The sequence below is a fragment of the Nannobrachium achirus genome (genome assembly GCF_963921795.1).
Source record: "Nannobrachium achirus genome assembly, chromosome: 2".
Lineage (NCBI taxonomy): Eukaryota > Metazoa > Chordata > Actinopteri > Myctophiformes > Myctophidae > Nannobrachium > Nannobrachium achirus.
This window is the reverse complement of record NC_137811.1, coordinates 36,786,030-36,807,997: the sequence shown is the minus strand read 5'-3', so window position 1 is coordinate 36,807,997 and position 21,968 is coordinate 36,786,030. Positions and strand designations below refer to the sequence as shown.

At 41.7% G+C, this 21,968-nt stretch overlaps 2 protein-coding genes across 3 annotated transcripts in view; both read left to right on the top strand.

Annotated features, from left to right (window-relative positions):
• The first annotated feature begins 849 nt into the window (after positions 1-849).
• On the top strand, positions 850-8,483 carry rbm8a (RNA binding motif protein 8A). Of its 2 annotated transcripts, none has more exons than XM_080749308.1 (6): positions 850-1,001; positions 2,465-2,524; positions 2,665-2,742; positions 4,139-4,275; positions 7,095-7,231; positions 8,027-8,483. In XM_080749308.1, exons 1-6 carry the CDS (start codon positions 935-937, stop codon positions 8,073-8,075), a joined length of 528 nt encoding a protein of 175 aa, XP_080605434.1. In that variant the 5' UTR covers positions 850-934; the 3' UTR covers positions 8,076-8,483. The 2 variants fall into 2 exon arrangements, with proteins under 2 accessions (XP_080605434.1, XP_080605435.1); XM_080749309.1 differs by having other exon boundaries at positions 859-995.
• A 419-nt stretch (positions 8,484-8,902) lies between these two features.
• The window catches only part of otud7b (OTU deubiquitinase 7B), a 46,037-nt gene continuing 32,971 nt past the window's right edge, over positions 8,903-21,968 (top strand). Inside the window, exon 1 of the mRNA XM_080754856.1 lies at positions 8,903-9,075. The gene's annotated coding sequence lies outside the window, so the exon portion shown is untranslated. The remainder of the gene's footprint in view (positions 9,076-21,968) is intronic.

The window sequence follows — 21,968 nt, the reverse complement described above, 5'->3', positions numbered from 1 at the left end:
AGATTTAGCGACCCAGTCGGTAGATTTAGCAACCCAGTCGGTGAAAACTACCGACCAGGTTGCAACCCAGTTGTAGGTCGCTAAATGATCTCGCTCCTACTGTGCAATGCTGGGCCTGGTGTACAAGATACACTAACACTACACCTCCAAGATGCCATGTACTTGACAAACTACTTCCTAAAGGTCAAGGATGTCCACTATCACAACATGAGGCAGCTCCACTATGTTCAACCCCGATTTAAGTAACACTATAAATGGCTCTAATTCGTTCTACAGCTATACCACCAATGTGTGGAACACAGGCGTTAAAGGAGTGCAAATCCCTAGCCTCCTTCAAAGTTGGTCTGAAAAGTCACCTTCAGGAGGCTGCTACTACTAATGACTTGTAAATAGACTAAGCTCCATGCCTCCATCTGTTGTTTTTATTATTTTCTTTTCTGCTCTTGTAATCGATGTTATCCTATGCAAAGTACTCTGCTCTATCTGTCTGTCTTTCAATGTTATATGAGATACATAAAGTGGTTCCTGTGTAAATAAGCCGTAAAGCATACTAGGATCTCCTTTTAGTTGACCTTGTACCAGTGATTTGTGCTGTCATGAAACTGTACCTTTTTCTATTGCAAACTGCTTATAAACGCTTCAATCAATCAATCAATCAATCAATCAATCAATCAATCAATCAATCAATCAACCAACCAGACCCTTGATATGAAAAAGGTTGATGAAAATCAGTCAGTGTGCAGCTGCAGTACCCAAGACCAACAGTGTGAGGCAGCAACACAAGTAAAAGGGCCGTCTGTTGTGCCGGAAACACACACAGACACTCAGAGGAAGCAGTCGAATACGAATACTGCAGTTCAGTTCAGTTCCGTTGTTTAGCCGTTAGCCTGACTTTAGCTCAGCTGTAAACCACACACACTAAAACAAACACACCATGGCGGACGTATTGGACCTTCATGAAGCAGGAGGCGAGGACTTCCCTATGGATGAGGATGGTGATGGTAAAATTTACTTACTAATTCACATTTCGGTAGCTAGTAGTCAACTAGTCAACCTGGAGTCTGGTTGAAGAAATAGTTACGTGCGAATGAATGCTCCGCAGGCCAGCTCTAGCATGCGTGGTGGCGGCTAGGCTATACCTCTATGGGTGGCGGGCCTTGTGCAGTGCTGGAAACACTACTCAGATGTTTGATTAAAAGTATCAATACGGCTATGTAGAAATGCTCTGCAAGTAAAAGTCCGGAATTTCTTTCGAAAATAGCCTACTATGCGACGTATTGTGAGCTTTTAGGCTATTTTCAAATGGCCGAAATATGTATTTCCTGGCTGAAGTGTTTAATGTGTGTCTTAATAGCCTAATCATCAATCTACAAAATTACTAAAGTTTTCACATTTTGTGGAAAGTAAATATTTTGATCTGCGATGTGGTGGAGTAGAAGTAAAAGTAATGGATATATTCAAGTAAAGTATACAATACCTAAAAACTGTACTCTAAGTACAGTCCTTGAGTAAATGTACATAATACTTTACACCACTGGCCTTGTGTGATGCTAGCTTAACATTGCTAACCACCATGCTATCGAGACCTATTAATGGCTAATTTGCACACGAGCTGGAAACTGTAGAAATAGTTTGTGCTCATATTATTGCGTACTCTATTCGGCAGTTAAACGAGGTCAAGTGGTTTGTCTCTAAATTACACTTTTTTTTTAAAGAGACGAGCTCAATGTTGTGAGCTTGTCGATCTGCTGCGGAATGTTATCCCCCCCACTAACATAACTATTTGACCGTATAACCAGTGGTGTTAACTAAAGAAAAGTAACTAAGTACATTTACTTAAGCACTGTGCTGAAGTACAATTTTGAAGTATTTGTACTTTACTTGAGTGTTTCCAAATGTAAATACTTTTACCCCACTACATCTCAGATCCAAATATTTTAATTTTACTCCACTAGATTTATTTGAAAACTTTAGTTACTTACAGATATTAATTATACTTACAAAACACACATTACCCACTTCAGGCCTATACATTTCGGCCATTTGAAAATAGACTATGTACAGGCTCGCGAAGTGGCGCATTGTGAGCTTGTTGATTTGCCATTTCAAATGATTTGAAAACTTGAAATGGGACATTCTGCATAATGAGTACTTTAACTTTGACTACTTTCAGTACATTTTGATGCCATGCCCATACTTTTTTAGATAGATAGATAGATACCTTTATTATCCCACGGGGGTAATTCAGTACATTTTACTTACGGTAAGTACATTTTGATTTCCGGACTTTTACTGAGTATTTCTACATTGCAGTATTGATCCCTTTACTTAAGTGAAACATTTTAGTACTTTTTCCACCACTGCCTGCGTATAACTAGCTACAACGTGAGCCAAATGTGTTAAACATCCTGATTCTGAACTGGCAAAACCTCATCTCAAGTAACTGGTGTTTTCTTTTCCCCAGAGAGCATCCATAAGTTGAAAGAAAAGGCAAAGAAAAGGAAGGGAAGGGGCTTTGGTTCAGGTAAAAAAAAAATCTATATATTTTTTAATTAAGTATAATTAAACTGCATTTCTCCTCCGTAATCATGGCATGATTGCTTGCGTGATAGAATTTATCTTTGTTTTAAGTAGTCCATCTATATTTGCACATTATTTTTCCAGAGGAAGGTGCCAGGTCAAGGATTAAAGAAGACTATGATACAGTGGAACAGGATGGTGATGAGCCAGGTCCTCAGAGATGTAAGTTCTGTGTAAATTATTAAAGATTTGAGAATATGGAAATTATTTCTACTGGCCAGTATCATGGAAAACATAAAAAAAAAAACTGAAAGTGGAGGCGATGGTTTAATTTTAAGTGATTTTAAACAACCAAAAGAAAACAAAAGGTATGTCACTCACAACATGAAGATGTGAGTAAAAGTGGAGAGATTAGAGATTAGTCCACTTCAACACTAACTCTGGGGGAGCCCGGCCACTCTACCCTTGAGCCACTGCAGCCACTACTGCCAGTAACTTGTATTAGTGCTCGGGGATGTGACTAAGGCGCCGTACACACTGCGTTTTGGCAACGAGAATTCCACAAAAAGAAAAGTCAGATAGGCCTTCCGTTCAGACGACAACGGCATTATCGGGGATTAAAAACGGAACGATCTGGATCCGCAGATTTGGGTGGAAAAGCTGACTCCTCTCTCCCCTCTCGCGGCACTGTGTGTGCAAGACAAACGGAAGAAGGAACAACGCATGCTAAGCTTTTTCTCTCCTACTAATATACACAGAAAGCCCTACTTTACATTGAGCCTTGCTGGTTGAGTGGTTAAGGAATTCCTTTTACGATCCAACTGCCCCAGGTTCGCGTCCCGCTCGGTCTTTTCTTTCCGCAATTTTTTTCCGACGATAAAGTTATTATTATTATTACATTATTATCCATGACGGAGGCGATGAGCCGACTAAGCGCCGTTACCGAGTTATGTGAATAATGTAATAATAATAATAAAGAAAAAAAATCGCGGAAAGAAATGACCAAGCGGGACGCGAACCCGGGGCAGTCGGATCATAAAAGCAATTCCTCAACCACTCAACCAGCAAGGCTTAACAGTAAGTAGGGCTTTCTATATTAGTAGGAGAGAAAAATCCGCTTCTTGCGTTTCTCTCGCTCATACGGTGACATGGACACTACATCATTTCGGCTTCATATGAACGCTTGATAAAAAGACAAAACGCAACGGAAATATCCTGGGACCTCGCCGTTTTCTCTACAGAGCGTTGCCGTATGTACGGGGCCTTAAACACTTAATTTTTATTAACCAAATGTCAGTATTCAGTCATGCTTTCCCTAAATTGCGTCGTTATCTCCATAGTCCATATTGTTTCTTCATAAAATGAATGCTCCAGTTCGTCATGCTACAGTATCGCACAGTAGTAGCAAAAATAGATATGCTTTTGTAAAACTGCTTTAATTCTTTGGGGTTTTATAGATATTAAACCAATGAAAAGTATTAACCAGAAGAGCTTGTAACTAATTACTACATTGGATCATACAAGGTTTCCACCTGACAGCAGTGATGTTGTTTTTGTGCCCTGTGTTAAATGCATGCTGACGTGACATCCTTTTCCATCTGTTGCATTGGTGCTGTAGCTGTGGAGGGTTGGATCCTGTTTGTAACTGGCGTCCATGAAGAAGCCACAGAGGAGGACATCCATGACAAATTTGCAGACTTTGGAGAGATAAAGAACTTGCATCTCAACCTGGACCGGAGAACAGGTTACCTCAAGGTGAGACTTGCAAAAGAAATGAGGAAAGGTAAAAGCATACATGCATACATAAATAGAGTAGCCAAGTCCTGACGTCACTCGTTCATCCTGTGTTTCCCGGAAGTAATTTCTCTATGGAGAATAACATTTGGTCATTTAAAAATTGTCTCATGTAAGAATCGTGGTCCAAAAATAAACAAACTCTCTCTGCGACATTGTCGGGTAGGTGGCTCTGTATTAGTAAAGGTTTTGCACCAATATGATTATGAAAAGGTACAGTGACAGTCATACTACAGATCCAGACAGCTGCTTTCTTAAACCAATGTCTGGTACAGTGACAGTCATACTACAGATCCAGACAGCTGCTTTCTTAAACCAATGTCTTTATTAAAGACTTTTCTTTTTACTTGTCAGTCAAGGTACTTTAACTTTAACAATACAGCATTCACAGGTCCTCCTAGGCTTTCTCCTACCCAGACAATAGACAGACTTTACAATACAGCACTGTAACAATACTAGCCAGTCACTCATTTCATACGGCCTGTTTCGGGTGAGAATTTAACTAATTTGGTGGCAGTAACATTTGGTATTCTCCTGCCATCAGTTGATTCTTCATATCCATATGAGTCAAAGCGCAGAGATCATTTGTTTATTTTTTGAACATATTCTTATGTGGCAATCTTTTATGACGCGATATGAAAAATGGTCTATGGGAGTTCAGAATGGGGGGGGGGGGGGGGGACAGGACCCAGGTAGATGTGTAGATGACAGCAGACTTCAGTGCTCTATGGTGAATATGATGTACTATATAATGTTATTATGCTACAGTATATAATACTAGTAAGACGCCTCAGGGCGGCAAGTGACCTCGCCCTAAAGTGCGATGTCGCGCCATGTCTTGGCCATCTGGCCAGTGATGTATAACGGACCAGTTACCCATATATGGAGACCCCTGGTACCCATCCCTGTACTGTATATGGACATATGCTGTGAGAGCCCAAACAAGCTTACTCAGTTATTCGTTATGTGAAAGTCCTATGATGTCTATGACATCTGAGATTTATGCCCATACATGGAGATCCCTGTCTGTAGAACCAGCCAAACAGATATGGGCTGTCTTGGCCATATATGGATTATGTTAGTGTGGTATGTGGCCTCCATATATGGGCATTCCCATATGAAGTCCTGTTAGATATGGGCTTAATATTGATGACATCCAGGGAACTCCATATATGCGAATAAAAGGGATTCTGTTAGTGTGACATCAGTGAAGCCAGAGTGTGATATCAGAGCAGCAAACCCATTCTGTTAGAGTGGTTTCCGTGACATCAGAGCATGATGTCAGAGTGGCAAACCCATTGACCTTAAACCACAGTGTCAGGCGTGACAGAGATACAGACAAGATGTGCCGGTTTTCATAGTTAACTGCGTCATACGGTCGTAATAATATCGATGTACTACATGAATTCTTATTGGCACCCTCTGGTCTCAATGACTGATATTTAAAATGAAAAGGGTAATAACATGAATAATGCCATTTCACCTAACCAAGACTAAGTGACAGGACGTGTTTTGCCTTAAAATCTGTGAATCGATAGTGTCTTTCGTCTGTCGAGCAGGTAGCTGAGTAAACACACGCGGACTGCACCATGTCCCAGGAATGCATACTGTAGATGCAGATGGTATCTCGTTAGGGGATACATTCCCTAAGAAAAGTAGTTCCACTGTTGCCAGCTGGAACCACTTTTATTAGGGAATGGTATCCCAAGTTAATGAGAAGTTTCTTCTCATACATGCCATGAACCCTCATAGAAGGTGAATGCAAATAGAATTGACCAGTTGTATAATTGGACATTATATTGACGTTGTCACTGTTGACGTGTATTTCCCTGCACACCTGTTTGCCGCCTGTGATGTACAGTATATTGACGGCTTAAATCAGATATGGATCCACTTGTCAATTGTAGTATTTAACTGAGCCACAAGGTGGCAGTGCTGTTTAATTTATGTACTAAATAAATAAAATCAGCCTTTTGTTAAAGGTGGCTTTCCTCAGAATCAGGCTGGACAATGTACTGTCAACGTCAAGCAGTGAATACTATTGAGGTTATTACAAGTTAAGCTGTGCAACTTTACTGGCACCACAATTATATTGGATTATGGTTTGCCTATTAATTATTCGATTCTGATGTATCTACATTTTCTATATTAGTGCACATGGCTACTTGTACTTTTTCATGAGTTAAAGGAGTAGTTCAAGTTCACCCAAAAACACATTCAGTTCTTTTCTTCTTTCTTTGCTTATAAGTCTGACTTGTATTTCAATTTCAATTTAATAGTCAGGGAGTGACTCAAGTTTTACAACAGCCGCGAGTGGCGGGTCATTTTCTCCCGTTTGTGCACAGAGATAGGAGGCATTCCAGACTGAGTAGCGAGTGAGAAAAGATTATCCGCCAAACATAGCGAAGCAGTCTGCATCCCTGGCAGACGAAGGTGTGACCAACATAACCAATGAATGTTACATGCTCTGTACAAAACCATGTACAGCATGTGTAAGTACAGGATGTGCAAGAGAAACTGAAAGAATTTACAGATTGTCCTTAGTGTACAGTGCTGCTTTGTCGTTGCCACTAAATGGTGTTCATGGTGAGATATCTTTAAAGGGCTGTTTACAGAAAACATTCTTTTAATACCTCAAAGGAATCGACTGAATTATGGGGAATTCTTTCCACTGACAACATACCCTGTGTTAACCTTGATTTATACGCCATTTATACGTTGTTAGCTTGTGGAGTATAAATAAGGTTTTGGTTGCATCGTTAACGACATGTCCTCCTCAGGGTTACACTCTGGTAGAGTACGAAACGTATAAGGAGGCCCAGGCTGCCATGGAAGGGCTGAACGGCCAGGATCTGATGGGCCAGCCCATTAGTGTTGACTGGGGCTTCGTCAGAGGGCCGCCCAAGAACAAAAGGAGGTGAGGTTTTGTTGACTGCGTAGTAGAGCATATCCAGTTATCGTTATCATGGCAGTGATTGACTAGGGTTGGGATCTGACGATGACTGGCATTAAAGTCAGTGGTATAGTACAGTGGTCCTCATATTCTTTGTGAAAATTACACATCTATAAGCTCACAATGTGGGGGAAATCTCGCTCTTTCAAACGACCGTCATTTTGACAAAGGAGTATCGGGAGGGTTGGCGACTCACCCCACCGAGGTAAGGGTTGGGTGTCGAAAAGATGACACGTAGTAACAGCGAAGCGCTCCCCACGATGTGAGCTTGTAGGTCTGCTATTTTCAGGAGTAGCGTTTATTTTCCTCAATTACTTTTAATGTTTTTTCTTTTTCTTTTTTTAAATGAAATATTCTGACTTCATTTTAAATAAAACTATTTCAAACAATGTAGAAAAGGGACCCATAAAAACTGTCTGCGGCCCATAAGTTAGTCCCGGGCCAGTGTTTGGGAAACACCAGTAGAGTACATGCAACAGTAGGCACCTTGCGTGTATATGCAAAGTATTTTGTGCATTCCATTCCATTGTATGCTCCTTAATATTGGTTACTTGTTGTCATACTGGTGTTCTGGATTTATGGGTTTGAACATTGGGTAAAAAAACACAAATGTATCATGTAATATCAAATTACATGTAATATCAAATGTATACAGGACAATATAATTGCCCTCAGTTTTCACTGTCTAAGCTGTGATTCAAGTGATCTTTTGCATGGACATGACGAGTTTTTTCTTTTTTTTCTCTCTCTCTCTCACAGGGGTGGAGGACGGAGGCGCAGCAGAAGTCCAGACAGGAGGCGGCGTTGATCTTATCGTTTCTCACCTTTCATTGGCTGTAGGAAGTGTCCATCACTTCCACAGGCAGTGTTTGTAATGACTTGTCGACCACTTGAGAGGTTAATTTTAGCGCAGTGGCGCTATGATTGAGTAATGACCGTATGGTGTCCAGTTGTGTGAAATTTCTAAATCTCAGACGTGAGATGTTCTATGTTCTACAGAGGGGGAAAAAACGATTTAGTAGTGAATTGGCGCAAATGGTCAACCTTGCATTTTTTGTTAAACTTATTTTTTTGTCGTTTCAAGACCAGCTGTTTTTAAAGTACCATAGTAAATTTGTGCTACTGAATCCCTCAGATATTTGATTTCACGCTTGGTTGTGTTTTCTGCATTTTGTTTTATATTACTTGGAAATAAAATAAAACTTTTAGAATGTTATCTGTGCCCCGGTGTGTTTCCATTTTTTCCTTCTTTAGCACTTCAAGTGACCGTCACTTGGTGACGTACACGTTACATCATCCTAGATGACCTCACCCCAGTGAATGGTCCCACCCAGTACATTGTCAACTCGAAAGCACCTGTCACTCTGGACGCAGCACTCACCCATAGGCTACTTGAACAAAACTCCCAAGTCCATTATTTTTCTACAGCCAATTGGCAGACCAGTGCTTTCTACTCACTCACTCCTATTTGGCATTCACACTGATGGAGAACGTCGCTCAAAAAGGGTAATGACGATCATTGGCTTGTCTGGGCGTCAATCAAGCGCGTTCTTCACGACGATTGGTTCGCTCTCTCGTGGGGCGGGCTCATGGATGCTTTGGTTGACATTGTTGTTGTTGTAAGTGGCTAAAGAAATTACTTTATCGTTGGTAGTCCCGTTAGGGGATTTCTACCTAAATTGCGACCCATGAAGAGGCTAAAAAGTTAGAAAGTGTTGGTCCCGAAAGCGCAGAAGCCGTTCGTAAGTGATAACGTAGCGGAACACTATTATGGGACGATGAAAAGCACATCTGCGAGGCCGCTCAAGGTAAGCAGACAAGGGACACTCCACTAGCTAATGTTAGCAGGTTTTAGCCAAAGCTAGAAGTAGCTGTCCTGTTTAGCCTGGTGTCTGAGACTCTGCAAATTGAACTAAAACCTGGAATCTGGAATAAACCCCCCGAACACATGAGATCAACTTGTATTTATCTTGTCACTTTAGGAGCGTGGTTGTAATGATCGGGCTGTGTTGCAATGGCTCCATATATACATGCTACAACTGAACCACCTGAATCGCGTTTATGTAAGCATGTGTATAGTTATGTTCTGGGCACATTCGCTGCTGCGAATAGACCTATGCAATTATAGCTGGCACAAAATCAAACCTTTAACAAGAAGCCAGCATCGTCAGCAGACTGATTTGAAAGTAATAACCGCTCGCAATGTGACAACAGAAAGCAGGTTGGTGAGAGGATGAGGCTGGTTCGTCTTTTCTAGCTTTTGTTAACAGCTTGGCTTGGCTGGGACAATGTATATTGATTTATATTATATGTGTCCTCTGTCAACTTCTAGAGAATTCTAATGGATGATCTGCAGCGTATGACCATTGAATTTACGAAGTACATGCTTATCAAATTCATTTAAAACGTCCCAGAGTGTACTTTTAATGAGTAAAAGCTGAGCGGGGTGGTTTGCTAAGTTGCAGGCTTGATGGCTAGAGAGAGCTAGAGGGACCCGGCGTTGGGGGTATGCTATCCCTGTTGCTTACATCGCTGTTAACGCTGTTAAGTTCTACCTGCAACAAAAATGCACAAAATAGGCTTCTCTACTTTAATTTAGATTGACCTGTCTAACTATAGTAAATAAAGTCAACGTGGAAACGAATCCTGCCATTCTCGACATACGCTTGCTGGCTGGCAGGACCTGGTTGTTCTGGCTGCTCTTTGTTACTTTTTGTGTGTTTTAAGTTGGGGCTGGAGAGCCGCTTGTGTCATTTCTAACATCAGTCACTACAACAATGGATGGGTTGCATTACACTTAGGCTTTAATTATTTAGGTCTTGTATTTATGGACTCTTTTGTGTGCGGGGAGGCCAGCAGTCAGCGCTCCATATGAAAGTAGGACAGTCAGCCAGGGGGTACCAAGTTCTCTTGTTTTGGCCACCAGGCTCGGCCCGCTCGGGGTCTGTGTGTCATGTACTGTAGTAATCCCTTCACCCAATAGCCCACTCCTTTGAGCATGAACATCCCCTTGTATTTAACTGAGACACAAATCCCAGACAGACATAAAGGTGTGTGTGTGTGTGTGTGTGTGTGTGTGTGCGCGTGCGTGCGTGCGTGCGTGCGTGCGTGTGTGTGTGTGTGTGTGTGTGTGCGCGTGCGTGCGTATGTGTGTGTTTATACTGTATATATAACAGACATTTTCTTCTTGAAGATTATTTTGTAGATTAACCGAGAAACGCTTATTTTAATGTATTTTGTATATCAACGAATCGATGTGAACAAATTTGAGTAGATTTTTAAGAAATAATCCACTAAATCGATGTAACCACAATGTAAGCCCCTTTTTATACTTTGTCATACAACAGTGTCATGCAGCAATAGTGAAAATCTACAAGCTCGAGGATCACGATGTGATTTGAATTTGTGGGCAGGCAACGCCGTAATGCTGGTCTGGGGACTGAGCATTGGTTCGACCTCCTGTTGGTCCGACCACGGTTAGGGTTAGGCATTGTTTTACTGAGGTTAGGGACGGGTTAAAGTTAGGTTTAGGCATAGTTTTACTCAGGTTAGGGTTAAGGTTAGGTTTAGGCATAGTTTTTCTGAGGTTAGGGTTAAGGTTAGGTTTAGACATAGTTTTACTATGTATGTCGCTCTGTGTAGCCCAGCAGCCATAGGACGGTGAGCAGACAGGTCAGTTGAAAAACATCAGCCATGTGTATAGAAGGGGATAGATGGTTATATACACCCCCCCCCCCCCCCCCCCCAGATTGTCACAATGACAAAATGAAAAATAGATAGAGAGAAATTATTAAGCCTGTGAATTTACAAAAGTTGTCCTCGAAGCCTGGGATGCACCATCCAGGTTGGCTCGTAGATCACAAGGATAGTTTCTTGCTCTTTGAGGGTGTGTGAGAGTTTGCACTGTCAGGCTCCATTACGCAAGCCCTCAGCACATCAAGAATGCATTGGTGCATACAGCAGCACACAGAACACCTGAGGCCATCTTTTAAGGAGAGTGTAGCATCCCTCGCCATCACCATGTAATAAGTTGGACTCCAACTCTGCCTGTCAGTGTAAGCACTTTGTAACATCTTATTTGGGTTTAATAATTCAAAGTTAATTTGCCTCCAGGAACTCTTCATGAGGTCCGTATTCTGGGAGATTATTCAGTAAAATAGCAGGGATGTGTTGTGAGCTTGTAGATCGGATATTTTTGGCAAAGAGATTTGGTGTAGGCTGGGGAAGAAAAAAAAATGGTCCAGTCCAGTGCGGTTGCAACTCAGGTCTGTTTCACGAAGACTACAGGGTTTAAAGTGGTTAAGAACTTTATTTTATTTTGTATTATATATTGAGACATAGAGTGATGAAAGCACATTGATAAATTGCCAATGGGCATTCCTTTACATAAGCAAAACATGAAACTAAAAGTGAATGATCAGATGAGCGGTCAACAAAAAAGGCCCCATAACCTACCAGGCAATATCTGATGGTGAGGTGATTACAGTGCCAATGTTACAGTGGTTGCTCTGGATCCTGACAATCTTCAGATATAAAAGAAACATGGAAAATCTGTGATTTCCAAGTGGATAGTTAGTTACAAACTGTACTTTTCTGACTTCAGAAGAAAGAAGCCACAGGTAACAATGATATGACACAGCTCAGAATGACAGATAAATAACATCACCTTTGTTTGAAAGAAAAAGGATTGCATAAGGGCGTGATGACATTTTAATTCCCTGTGTAATAAGAATTGTTATATGTCTATCATTTTACAGCTGCCTGGAACCTTACAAGACAGCCACTAAATGTGTTTGTATCCTGTCTGTGATACATGGTAAAGTCATCCTCACATGATGTTGCCATATTAAACAAAACAGGCTACACTGGTCCTTCCTCAGACCATCAGCCTTATAAGGCCTGTCTACTACACCGAACCTTTCGTCGTAAAGGTCCGGTTCAACTACAAAATGACGCCACTCGGAACTTCTGAAAAGCATTACCCCGAGTTAAAGTCCGGAAAGCTGCACGTCGGCTCTCCGGCGGAAAGTTTCGGAGAGAGTATGGACAGGCCTTCACTCCCATGTCTGTCATGAAAACATTATGGTTATTATGTGTCAGTACAGTGTAAACATTTTGCCATTTTTACACCTTGAGTTCAATTAACTTCAATTAACTTTCAATGTTTTCCTTTACTATCTTACATTTTTTCTTTTTCCTTTTTATTAACATGCTTGTATGAGCTATGGGATATCGGAATTTCCCCTCAGAGATGAATACAGTATATCTATCTACAGTATCTAGTCTTATGGTAGTTGACAATGTGGGCACGTTGGTGAATATTATGTTTCACTAAAGGAACCATGCTGCTTCAGCAACACAGAGGGGATGAAAATTTAAAGTCGGCTCGCTAGGGTCCCCCACACAGCTGCTGTGTGTGTGTGTGTGTGTGTGTGTGTGTGTGTGTGTGTGTGTGTGTGTGTGTGTGTGTGTGTGTGTGTGTGTGTGTGTGTGTGTGTGTGTGTGTGTGTGTGTGTGTGTGTGTGTGTGTGTGTGTGTGTGTGTGTGGGATCCTGTGTCGGTTTCAGAGACAGACCCATTTGCCATGGAGCCTTTCCCTTGGGATCTCTCTACTTGGGGCTACAAACATGTTCAGATGAATAAGTAAAGAGATGTGTGCCTCTCTAGGTTAGTGGGACAAACTAACATGACTTTTTGCAACCTTCACTTCCAGGCTACGCTTTAGATTCACCTTTTCAGTATGTAGGCTTATATTAATTTAGGTATGAGCCAAGGACATAACTCTCAACCTGTTGTCTCTTTTTTGCGTGCAATTTAGTTTTAGTTTTTTTTCAAGAATAGCAGATCTACAAGCTCACAACACACGCTGCAACACATTGTGAGCTTGTAGATCTGTTATGTTTGCTGTGTGACTATCGTTGCATCCTTTATTGACAGGTTAACTGCAAGTTCTGAGCTTGTAGATAGTTCTTTCGCCACGCAGCTGCAGTTAGTAAATCAATCATTAAATGCTTAATGCAACAACTAAGTGTCCCTTCTCAGACCTGCTACTTTTAGCCTCATGGCTTTACCTACAGTATATGTAGCTCGACATGAAAACGTTCAGAAAATGTTATCACCATAAAATCCATTGCCCCATTTTGCTAATCTCTGAGACTTGTGCTTCAAACCAGAAAAGAACCGATGCAACGTGAAAGCGAAAACTGCCTCCGTCCCCATACTGCCACCGTGAGACGTGGATCAATAGGTGACTTGTCTCCGAGAGGCCTGCCCTGCACACCCAGACATCAACTCATAAAACCCAGTCGAGCCCCACCCACCCCGGCATAGCTGGATGCCTGCCAGCCTTGTGACACAGCAGCCAGCCAGTGCCCAGGGCTGTTTGTTTCAGGGTGGAGAGACCTAGAAATGAGCCACCATCCATCCAACCCCTGTCAACTCTACCTGTGTGCTGCCAGACAGTAAATGCTTGACTCTAACCAATAAGTTGTGGATATTGGCCATGCTCTCTGAATGCATGTTGCGCTAGGTGGCTTCGCACGGTTGTTGCCATTTATCGTCACTGTTGGAATTCAGTGGCTGTCAGGGTTTGTTAGGTAAAAGATTTGCCTTGAAACAAACACACTTAAAGTACTCCAACTGAAAGCATCCATAATCCCATGTAAGAGACCATTACAGAGAAGAAGTGGTAAATATCACATGCTGAGAGAATTGCTGGCTTGCCTTTTTTCCAGTACAGGGCACTGCAGACCAGGTGGACATTTAGACTATCCACCGAACAAATGCTAAAACCTAATCTGTTCATTGTCCATTCTTGTTTTGAACTACCACATTTTTTAATCTGATCCACTCGGATAGGGATTACAAGTTTTCAACTCTTGGGCATGATTGGATTAGTTAACTATCCTAGTAAAGTAGACAACATATTCTCTACAATTGACATGCAGTGTTAAGCCCTTTGCACACAGGCGCGGTTAACCGCACGGATAAAACGGACAATATAATTTTTTGAAAAGAAAACAATGATTCTCTATGACCTCATGCACACCGGCTCAGAATTAGCTGTGCGACGAGTGGCTGCCGCCGTGCGTTTTTTTCTCAATCGAACCCAGTTCGATTCGTGCGTCTTGTCGCATGCAGTAAAAAACTCATCACTCCTTTTATGACTCCTTTTTGGATCCGCAGCGCCGCTTCCGCACAGCCTTGCACACCAAATCCAATGCGTTTTATTCACGCCGCAAACGAAAAAAACGCAACTGTCCTGTGTGCAAAGGGCTTTACTGTTGGCTGGAGTAGAGTCTTGGGATTTATCATGTGGCCTTGCCTATAGTCAAACCTCTGTTTTCTTGAGCGTGGCATCAAACTCTGTCCACTTTTCCTTTTGGATCCAGGACAGAGTAACAGTAATCCTACATGCTGTCCCTGATGCCTCTCACCCAGGATGACATCACTAAGAGATTGACATAAAGCTGCTGTGCCGTGCAGACTGCCAGGCCCACAGCACGTGGGGATTCACATGAGTATTTGTACCACTGGCGGTGGCTTTAGCCATAGTCAGGTTTGGTTGGCCTTACACATAGGATGGCCTAATGTTTCTTCTGAAAGGTTATCTAGGCCTGACATCATTGTCTGGTTTGGATACATTTATTTTCTACTGCTTAAATTATCGACTATTGACATTCCCTCATTTTGTTATACTGTAACAGAGCTGATATAGAAGACTTTAGCAACCAAGAAATGTCTTCCATGCCTCCAGGACTAATGCATAAATTACAGTAAAAGATTCCTTGTCTTCTAAAAGGGAATTATGTAATGGTACGGACATTGTTTGTACACTCAACACACCAGAGCGTATGGCCAAGTCTCATTGGTAGCCTCAACATGGTATTTGTTTATAGTTGAAACTAAGAAAAAGGTTGACATCAATGTAAGAGTTATGTTTTGCAGCCTAAGCTAATATCTTTAACCTTTTAGTGTGACAGTGAGTTCTCCAAGCTGCACCATATTAACAATTGATTGATTTGAAGAAGAATACTGCGTTCATTATTTGAATTATATTGCCGTAAACATTGGGATTTCAATAACGTACTACTAGTAAATGTCTGTGCATCCCTGTGCTTTCTTGTAATTTACTGATACATTTCTTCACCATTTGATGTTGAACATAAACAGAGCTTGAAGATGAGACAGCGGCTTGCATTTTTGCGAAATGGCAATGAATCAATAAAGAGGCAGCCAGGGCAGAGTGAAGGCTTCTCGCCTGCAGAGTCTGGAGTTTAGGTTGGCAGCTTTCTGTTCTGGAACACTGAAACCATGGCATATTGTTCATGAAGTAAAACAATTCTTCCATCTCATCTCACTCTGTCTCTGTTCTGTAGCAGTGCTTTAGAGCAGTGTTTCTCAACCTTTTCAGGCAGCGACCCCCACAATAATCATATTTGAACTGGGGACCTCCACCCTGCAAAATAATATGGGGACCCCTCTGGGGGTCCCGATCCACAGGTTGAGAACCATTGCTTTAGAGGCAACAATATCCAGCTGCAGTCGCTACAGTAACCAATCTCCGTTAGTGATTCATTTTGTATGTATTTATGACACTGCTATAAGCATAAACATTTGATACATTGCTAACAGATTGAATTTAAAGTCACTGTTGCAGAGATCAAATGTCCTCATGAGTCATATCTCCTCTTAGACTTGCTATGTCAGGTGTGCCCACCACCTTAATACAACAGTGCACAACATAGCTTCTATACTGCAGTTGATTTGATGTGGGGACAACATGGCATCACATAACATGGAATGGCACTGTGTGGAATGTAGGATTGCTGCCAAAGGCCCCCTGCGGTGGTCTACCCAGCATGACTGTTAATTAGCACTGCTCGACTGGTGATTTCTGGGCCCTACTGCAGTGACAGGGCAGAGACCTTTGAGGCCAGCTCTAATAGAATGCTTGAAGCCTAATTTATACTTGCGAAAAGCCGGATAGAACAACAAGCAAAGTGAAACCACTAGTGTGATGCTCTTTAGGACACAAGCTGAAAGGACAAATCGTTATTTCTCTTTTCTTCATATAAAAGTTTCGACCTTCAGTCATTTCTTAGTTAATTCTTCACTAGAAATCATTATCATATACACTTTTGATCATCATTAGGTCCATTAGAAAATTCATCAGAGCAGTAAGCTATGACATTTTGTGACCTCTGCTTTACCAGGACCACCAAAGTGTTCACCTTCACCAAGCGTTTATTCCCAGCTGTAAACACAAGGTTCTCACCTAAAAACGCTTCCAAATGCCTTAGTTGAAAATATTACAATTGTCATCAAGCAGATAAAAACACACATGAACGTGCAGCGCAGAATAGTCGCTCAACGACTCATCACGTTGCTGGTGTTTCCAGTACAGTGTAAATACGCAGCGTCAACAGGTAAGAAATTATCTCTGAAGCACCCTTACTCAAGTGGAAGAAGGAAAGCATTCTTGCTGACTTTAATATGCTGTCTTCAGGCAGACCCAAACCCACCACCAGCTGAATGAGTAGAGGCCACATGAGGGGAAAAGGTCCATTCCTGGCCATGTGTTGAGGTGCCCCTGAGCAAGACTCTTAACTTCGGAAGTCCACTCGGAACTGCTCCCTCTGTGCTCAAGCAGCAATCACCTGGGTGAAGCTGAAAACGGAATTTCCCCTGTGGGATCAAATGGGTGTTATTAACTAGCAAACATCCTTACTCTTCATGCTATGCTGTCTTCATGTAGTGTATCAGCCTTATGGGATTAGTTTGCCATTTACTGGCCATATGAAAATGAGCTCTGGCAAGTCTCTTGGGTGTTTTGCTATGCAGGAGCTCACATGATGGACTTCTTTCATTTATTTGAGTTTTGTCACACATCACACCACACACCACATTTTGAGTCTTTGACTCTTATTTATTTATATCAGTATCCTGCTGTTTTGGAACTCCTTGCACTGCAGAGTTTCTTTCTTTAGGTCATGATTACGGAGGATTATTTTTAGACTATTAAGAAAGCTGTTGCTCTAATTCTAGCACATCAGATAAGGTGGTGCACAATGTTTGTTATGGTTGTTTTTCTGTCCTGGATGAAAGATGCTTAAGAACGTGAAATTAGCTTAGGCCCATGTCAAATCTCGATTCATGTGTGAATATCCTTTTTTCATCCTGTTTTGGCGTAGAGAAAAAAAAAACCATTAGTTTGGTTTGGATAAATTGAGCTCTGGAAGCTTGTGAGCCATGGATCAGAGTGGAAGGTAGTGTGATGGGGGAAGTTAAGCTGGGCAGATCTTTGCGTGATGACTGGCCAGCCTTGAACCAGGCCAACTACGGTAGCATGGTCACCAACAGGGCGAGCATGCAGTGGAATCTCTTGACATCAGCTGAGTGTCTTGTGCATTTCACACCAGTGTTTTCATGCATGTTCACATGCAGTCCACAGCTGCAGGTAGGGCTGTCACGATATGACATTTTACATGACGATTAATTGTCACTCAAATAATTGGCGATTAACGATTTAATTGTGTTTTTGTCGTTGATGATTACATTTCTGTTTGGCTTTTAGGCTTTGAAGTTGTACATGGTAGATATGACACATAACCTAAATATACAAAGAAATTACTGACATATTTGACAACTTACTACTTAAAAAATTACTTTGATAGTGGAAATAGCCGATCTACAAGCTCACAACGCGTCGCAATGTGACGCGTTGTGAGCTTGTAGATCTGCTATTTCCACTATTTTGGACATTTTTCAACATTCACGATTATGACGATTATGACAAAATAATTGCGATAATGTCAAATAATCATGATTAGACGATTATGTAATAATTGTGACAGCCCTAGCTGCAGGTTGTGCCGTTCTCAGGTTTAGAATCCCTGAACTGCCCCAAGTGTTTTAATACTCCTTATTTGTCCATTATAAAAACTATTCATTGTCACTTTTTCCTTTCTTTCTTTTAGATCTGCTATTGTCGATGAATGCCTGAAAATATTTTCTCAAGTCTATAACGACATGCTCAAATCTCAAAATGGTTCATATTAACCACATGTATCCTAGTAGCGTCCCTATTCTGGTCTCTGGCATATAATAGGCTAACACGCGGCGAGTAGAGTGAGTGTTAGAAGTTGAAATGATCATGAGTGAATAGAAATTTAGAGAATAGAATACTTTGTGACTTTTTAAAGAGATATTTTTGTGCCGTAGGGCCAAAGGCTTGTGGAGAAAAAAGAAGGTGGACCTTTTCCATCCTGCCTTTTCCATCCTTTTGTTGTAGCCATATATGGACTTATTTGCTCTACTAACTACAAGCTTAAGTGGTCTTCATTTCACATGAAGAAGCAGTTCTTTTCTTTTCGCTAATAGACTTGAAAGCAAAGTGCTGGTCCCTGTAATTCACTTGGAAGAAAACGCCTCCGCAAACGTTCTGCACCACTGCAGTTCAGTTGGTTTAATTGATTTTTCTCCAATGACCTGCTTACTAGTATTTCCCTTCAAACAGGGAAATGGTCAAAATCTTTATATCGTATTGATTTCTGAACTGTAATTCAGTAACAAAAACATTGGTTCTCTCTCCACCTGCCCTGGTGAAGCTCATTTCCTCAACACAATGTGAGACACATTGATGGTACTATTAGTGACTCAGCAGTTTATGATCAGAACAACTGTCTATATGTGGCTGAAGCTGACGGAATCTTAAATGTTGTGATCCACATCCATGGCCTTTATCGTCTGTGAATCACTGTGTGATGAGGCTGTTTGTTAAAATGGCTTGATAAATATCTTACTTGACTTTGAGAAAGGAGGCAGTACATTGACATGCTTGGCTAATGGATATCCGAACCTATTCTACACAGCAGTCATCTCCAAGCCTGGGGCACCATTCCACAGTGATGCTTATCATATGCTTGCGCATTATACAACACTCTCTCCACCTTAAAAGAAAAAACACTTTTCATTGCTTTTCGTTCAGCTGAATTTGTCAGTGAGATGTAGGACCAAAAAATGTAATACATGGAGATCCGTGGTCATTTTCTTTGGCTAACACACAGATTGAAACGTAGGAGTGGTTTCCACTGCTCAAAAGCATTTCGAACTTCATAACTATGTAGAGAATTCTCAATATCAAAATTCTTGTCATCAAGAAAAATGCCTTTCAGCATGTAAATAATTCTGCTGCATTTAGCTAGGGGTTTAATCAGAGTGCTCTGCAATGCGTTATCCTGCAAATATTTCTACCCGTGAACCTTGACAAGCACTCTCTCTTCATTCTCTTGTCTTCAGCCTTCAGTAAAGCTGTGTTCTGCTGTTCGGTCTCTGTTACAGTGCTCTGTTCAGCTGAGTTGCAGACTTGAGAAACTAAGGAAAAACTGGGTCTCCTCTCTAGTCCCTTTATCAGCCAGACAGAGCTGTGCTGTGCCTCCTCCTCATCCTCCTCATGCTGGCCTCTGAGGTTATGTAATGTGCCAGTGTGGGGCTGGCTGGGCTCAGCAGTAACCAGATTATGTCACCGACTCCACAGATAGATGGCTGAAGGACAGCCATCTCGCCACACCTTTGTTTTCTTCCGTCTCTGACTTCCTTCTGCAGGGAGGTGTTTGTCCATGATGACTGATTTCTCACCACAGTCTCAGCCCTATTTTGGTAAGATTCTGGGAAAAGAAACGCATTTGAATCACTCAGAACTGAGTCACTGAGAGAGGATGGGCTCTGCTCACCTCTATGTTGACGTCTGCCGTTCTAAAAACCCAAATCACATCTCCGCTGGTACTGTTAACATGCAATCGACTTCGGGAGCGTGTCGATATTGCGACATAACATTTGTTTGATGTTCCATTTGTTCGACGCTGGTGAATGTTAACCTGGTGAAATGCTAATCTGCCGACGGTGGTGAATGCTAACCTGGTGAATGTTAACCACTATGCCTAAACCTAACCCTAACCTCAGTAAAACTATGCCTAAACCGAACCCTAAAACCTAACCCTTTGTCGAACTAATGAAACGTAGAAATATCGAGATTTCCCCATCGACTTCAACTCTACAAACGGTACCACACATCAGCAAGTGTTAGTAAATTTTTTCTGTGGCTGGTGAGTTATATACTCAGCCAGCCACTTGTTACAGTCACTGAGATCACAGGAGAGCTTTATGTGATTGAGTTAAAATAGAACTGACACATTTATAGGCCAAGTCATCCATCATATCCTGACCATTAAAGGTCTGTCCTCATTTGGTGAAGTCTTGCTGCAGGCGATGCAGATAACAAAAATCATTCTAAAGCTTAGTTGATTCATGGCTGAATACAGTCGGATATCTTTTCAGGTAAAGCAGAACAGTGCTGCTCTCGGCCCTCAGGCCCTCGCCGCTCTCGCTCTTAACTGTAAAGCTCATGTTTCACATGATGAATGACTAAGTGGGCCAAACATGAAATGGCGAGCTCTCTGCTATGGAAGAATGACAGTTGATGACCCTGTGCCTTCTTTTTTCTTCAGGCCCAGTTCTGCTTAATTTTGCATAGCTCTACGAAAGCTGTTGAATAAATATATAAAAATAGGGTACATGAGTTCAGAATTTTGTTGATGCTCGCTCAGGCTTTGAAAAGGTAGGTTAGTACACTCCTCTCTCTCTCTCTCCATCTTATATAGGTCTTCCTGTTCTTACAATTTAGGCCATGTCATATTGAATGACCTTGCACAAATTGAATACACAATGAGACATGACAAAGCATTTGTAGCACAACCACCACATGCACAAACCATGCTGTCCTGCTCATTGTGTGCTAAAACATTGAATAGCCTAGTTTTTTAGGATTTTTACTTACATTTACATTTATTGGAAGTCTAAGGTAGATAGATGATCATGAGAGACACTAGCGTTTGTTATTAATTAGCCTAATTTGTTTCTATTGCATAACAAGAAGTCCTACAGAACAGAATCATTAAGACTTCTACTGAAGCTAAATGTGTCTGGGATCTGTTGCAGTGCTGGCAATGATGACAAAAATACATGGGCAAAGAGGTGAAGAGTTGAAGTTTAAACTTAAACTTAAAACCAAAACAATGTTTTATTTGTACCTTGTGTCACTCGTAAGATTGTAAGTATACTAAGTGGGACTGGTTGCACGTCCTAAGAAGCTCAGTGTTGTTTAAAAATGCCTTTGGAAGGAGAAAACATTTGTTTGTTACCTATGTATAACAAGCATACACGCTCCTTTAGCATATCATTTCTGAAAGTTGCAGAATTCGCTAGACGCAGACCACTTCCGATTTGACCCCCAAAAAGGAGCTGTCCAGTGCTACTGCATGTGATGTTCTGAACAGCAGTTTGTTTCAACCAGCCCTTATCTCTGACTGTGGTTGTTGTACTATAGGTGTAACTGTATGAAAGTGAACAATGACAATGTCGGTGAAAAAGAACATGCATGTTCAGCAAACCTTTCCTTGGTAAATGTGAAAAGCAAAAAGTATAGAGTCCCTGCAATGAATGACCCCCCCTACAGTGGCTTCAGCAGGCCGTGGCAGCCTCTCCATGTCTGCCTCAGTGATCCAGGCCACTCTCCCAGCCCTTGGCGCAACTCAGCACAGCTCAGCACCCACGTGTTGTCAGCAGCTCCTGTTATGCAACTCCCCCTTGTCAGACAAAAGCTCAGCCAGGACCGGCACAAATCACTGACTGCTCTGTACTG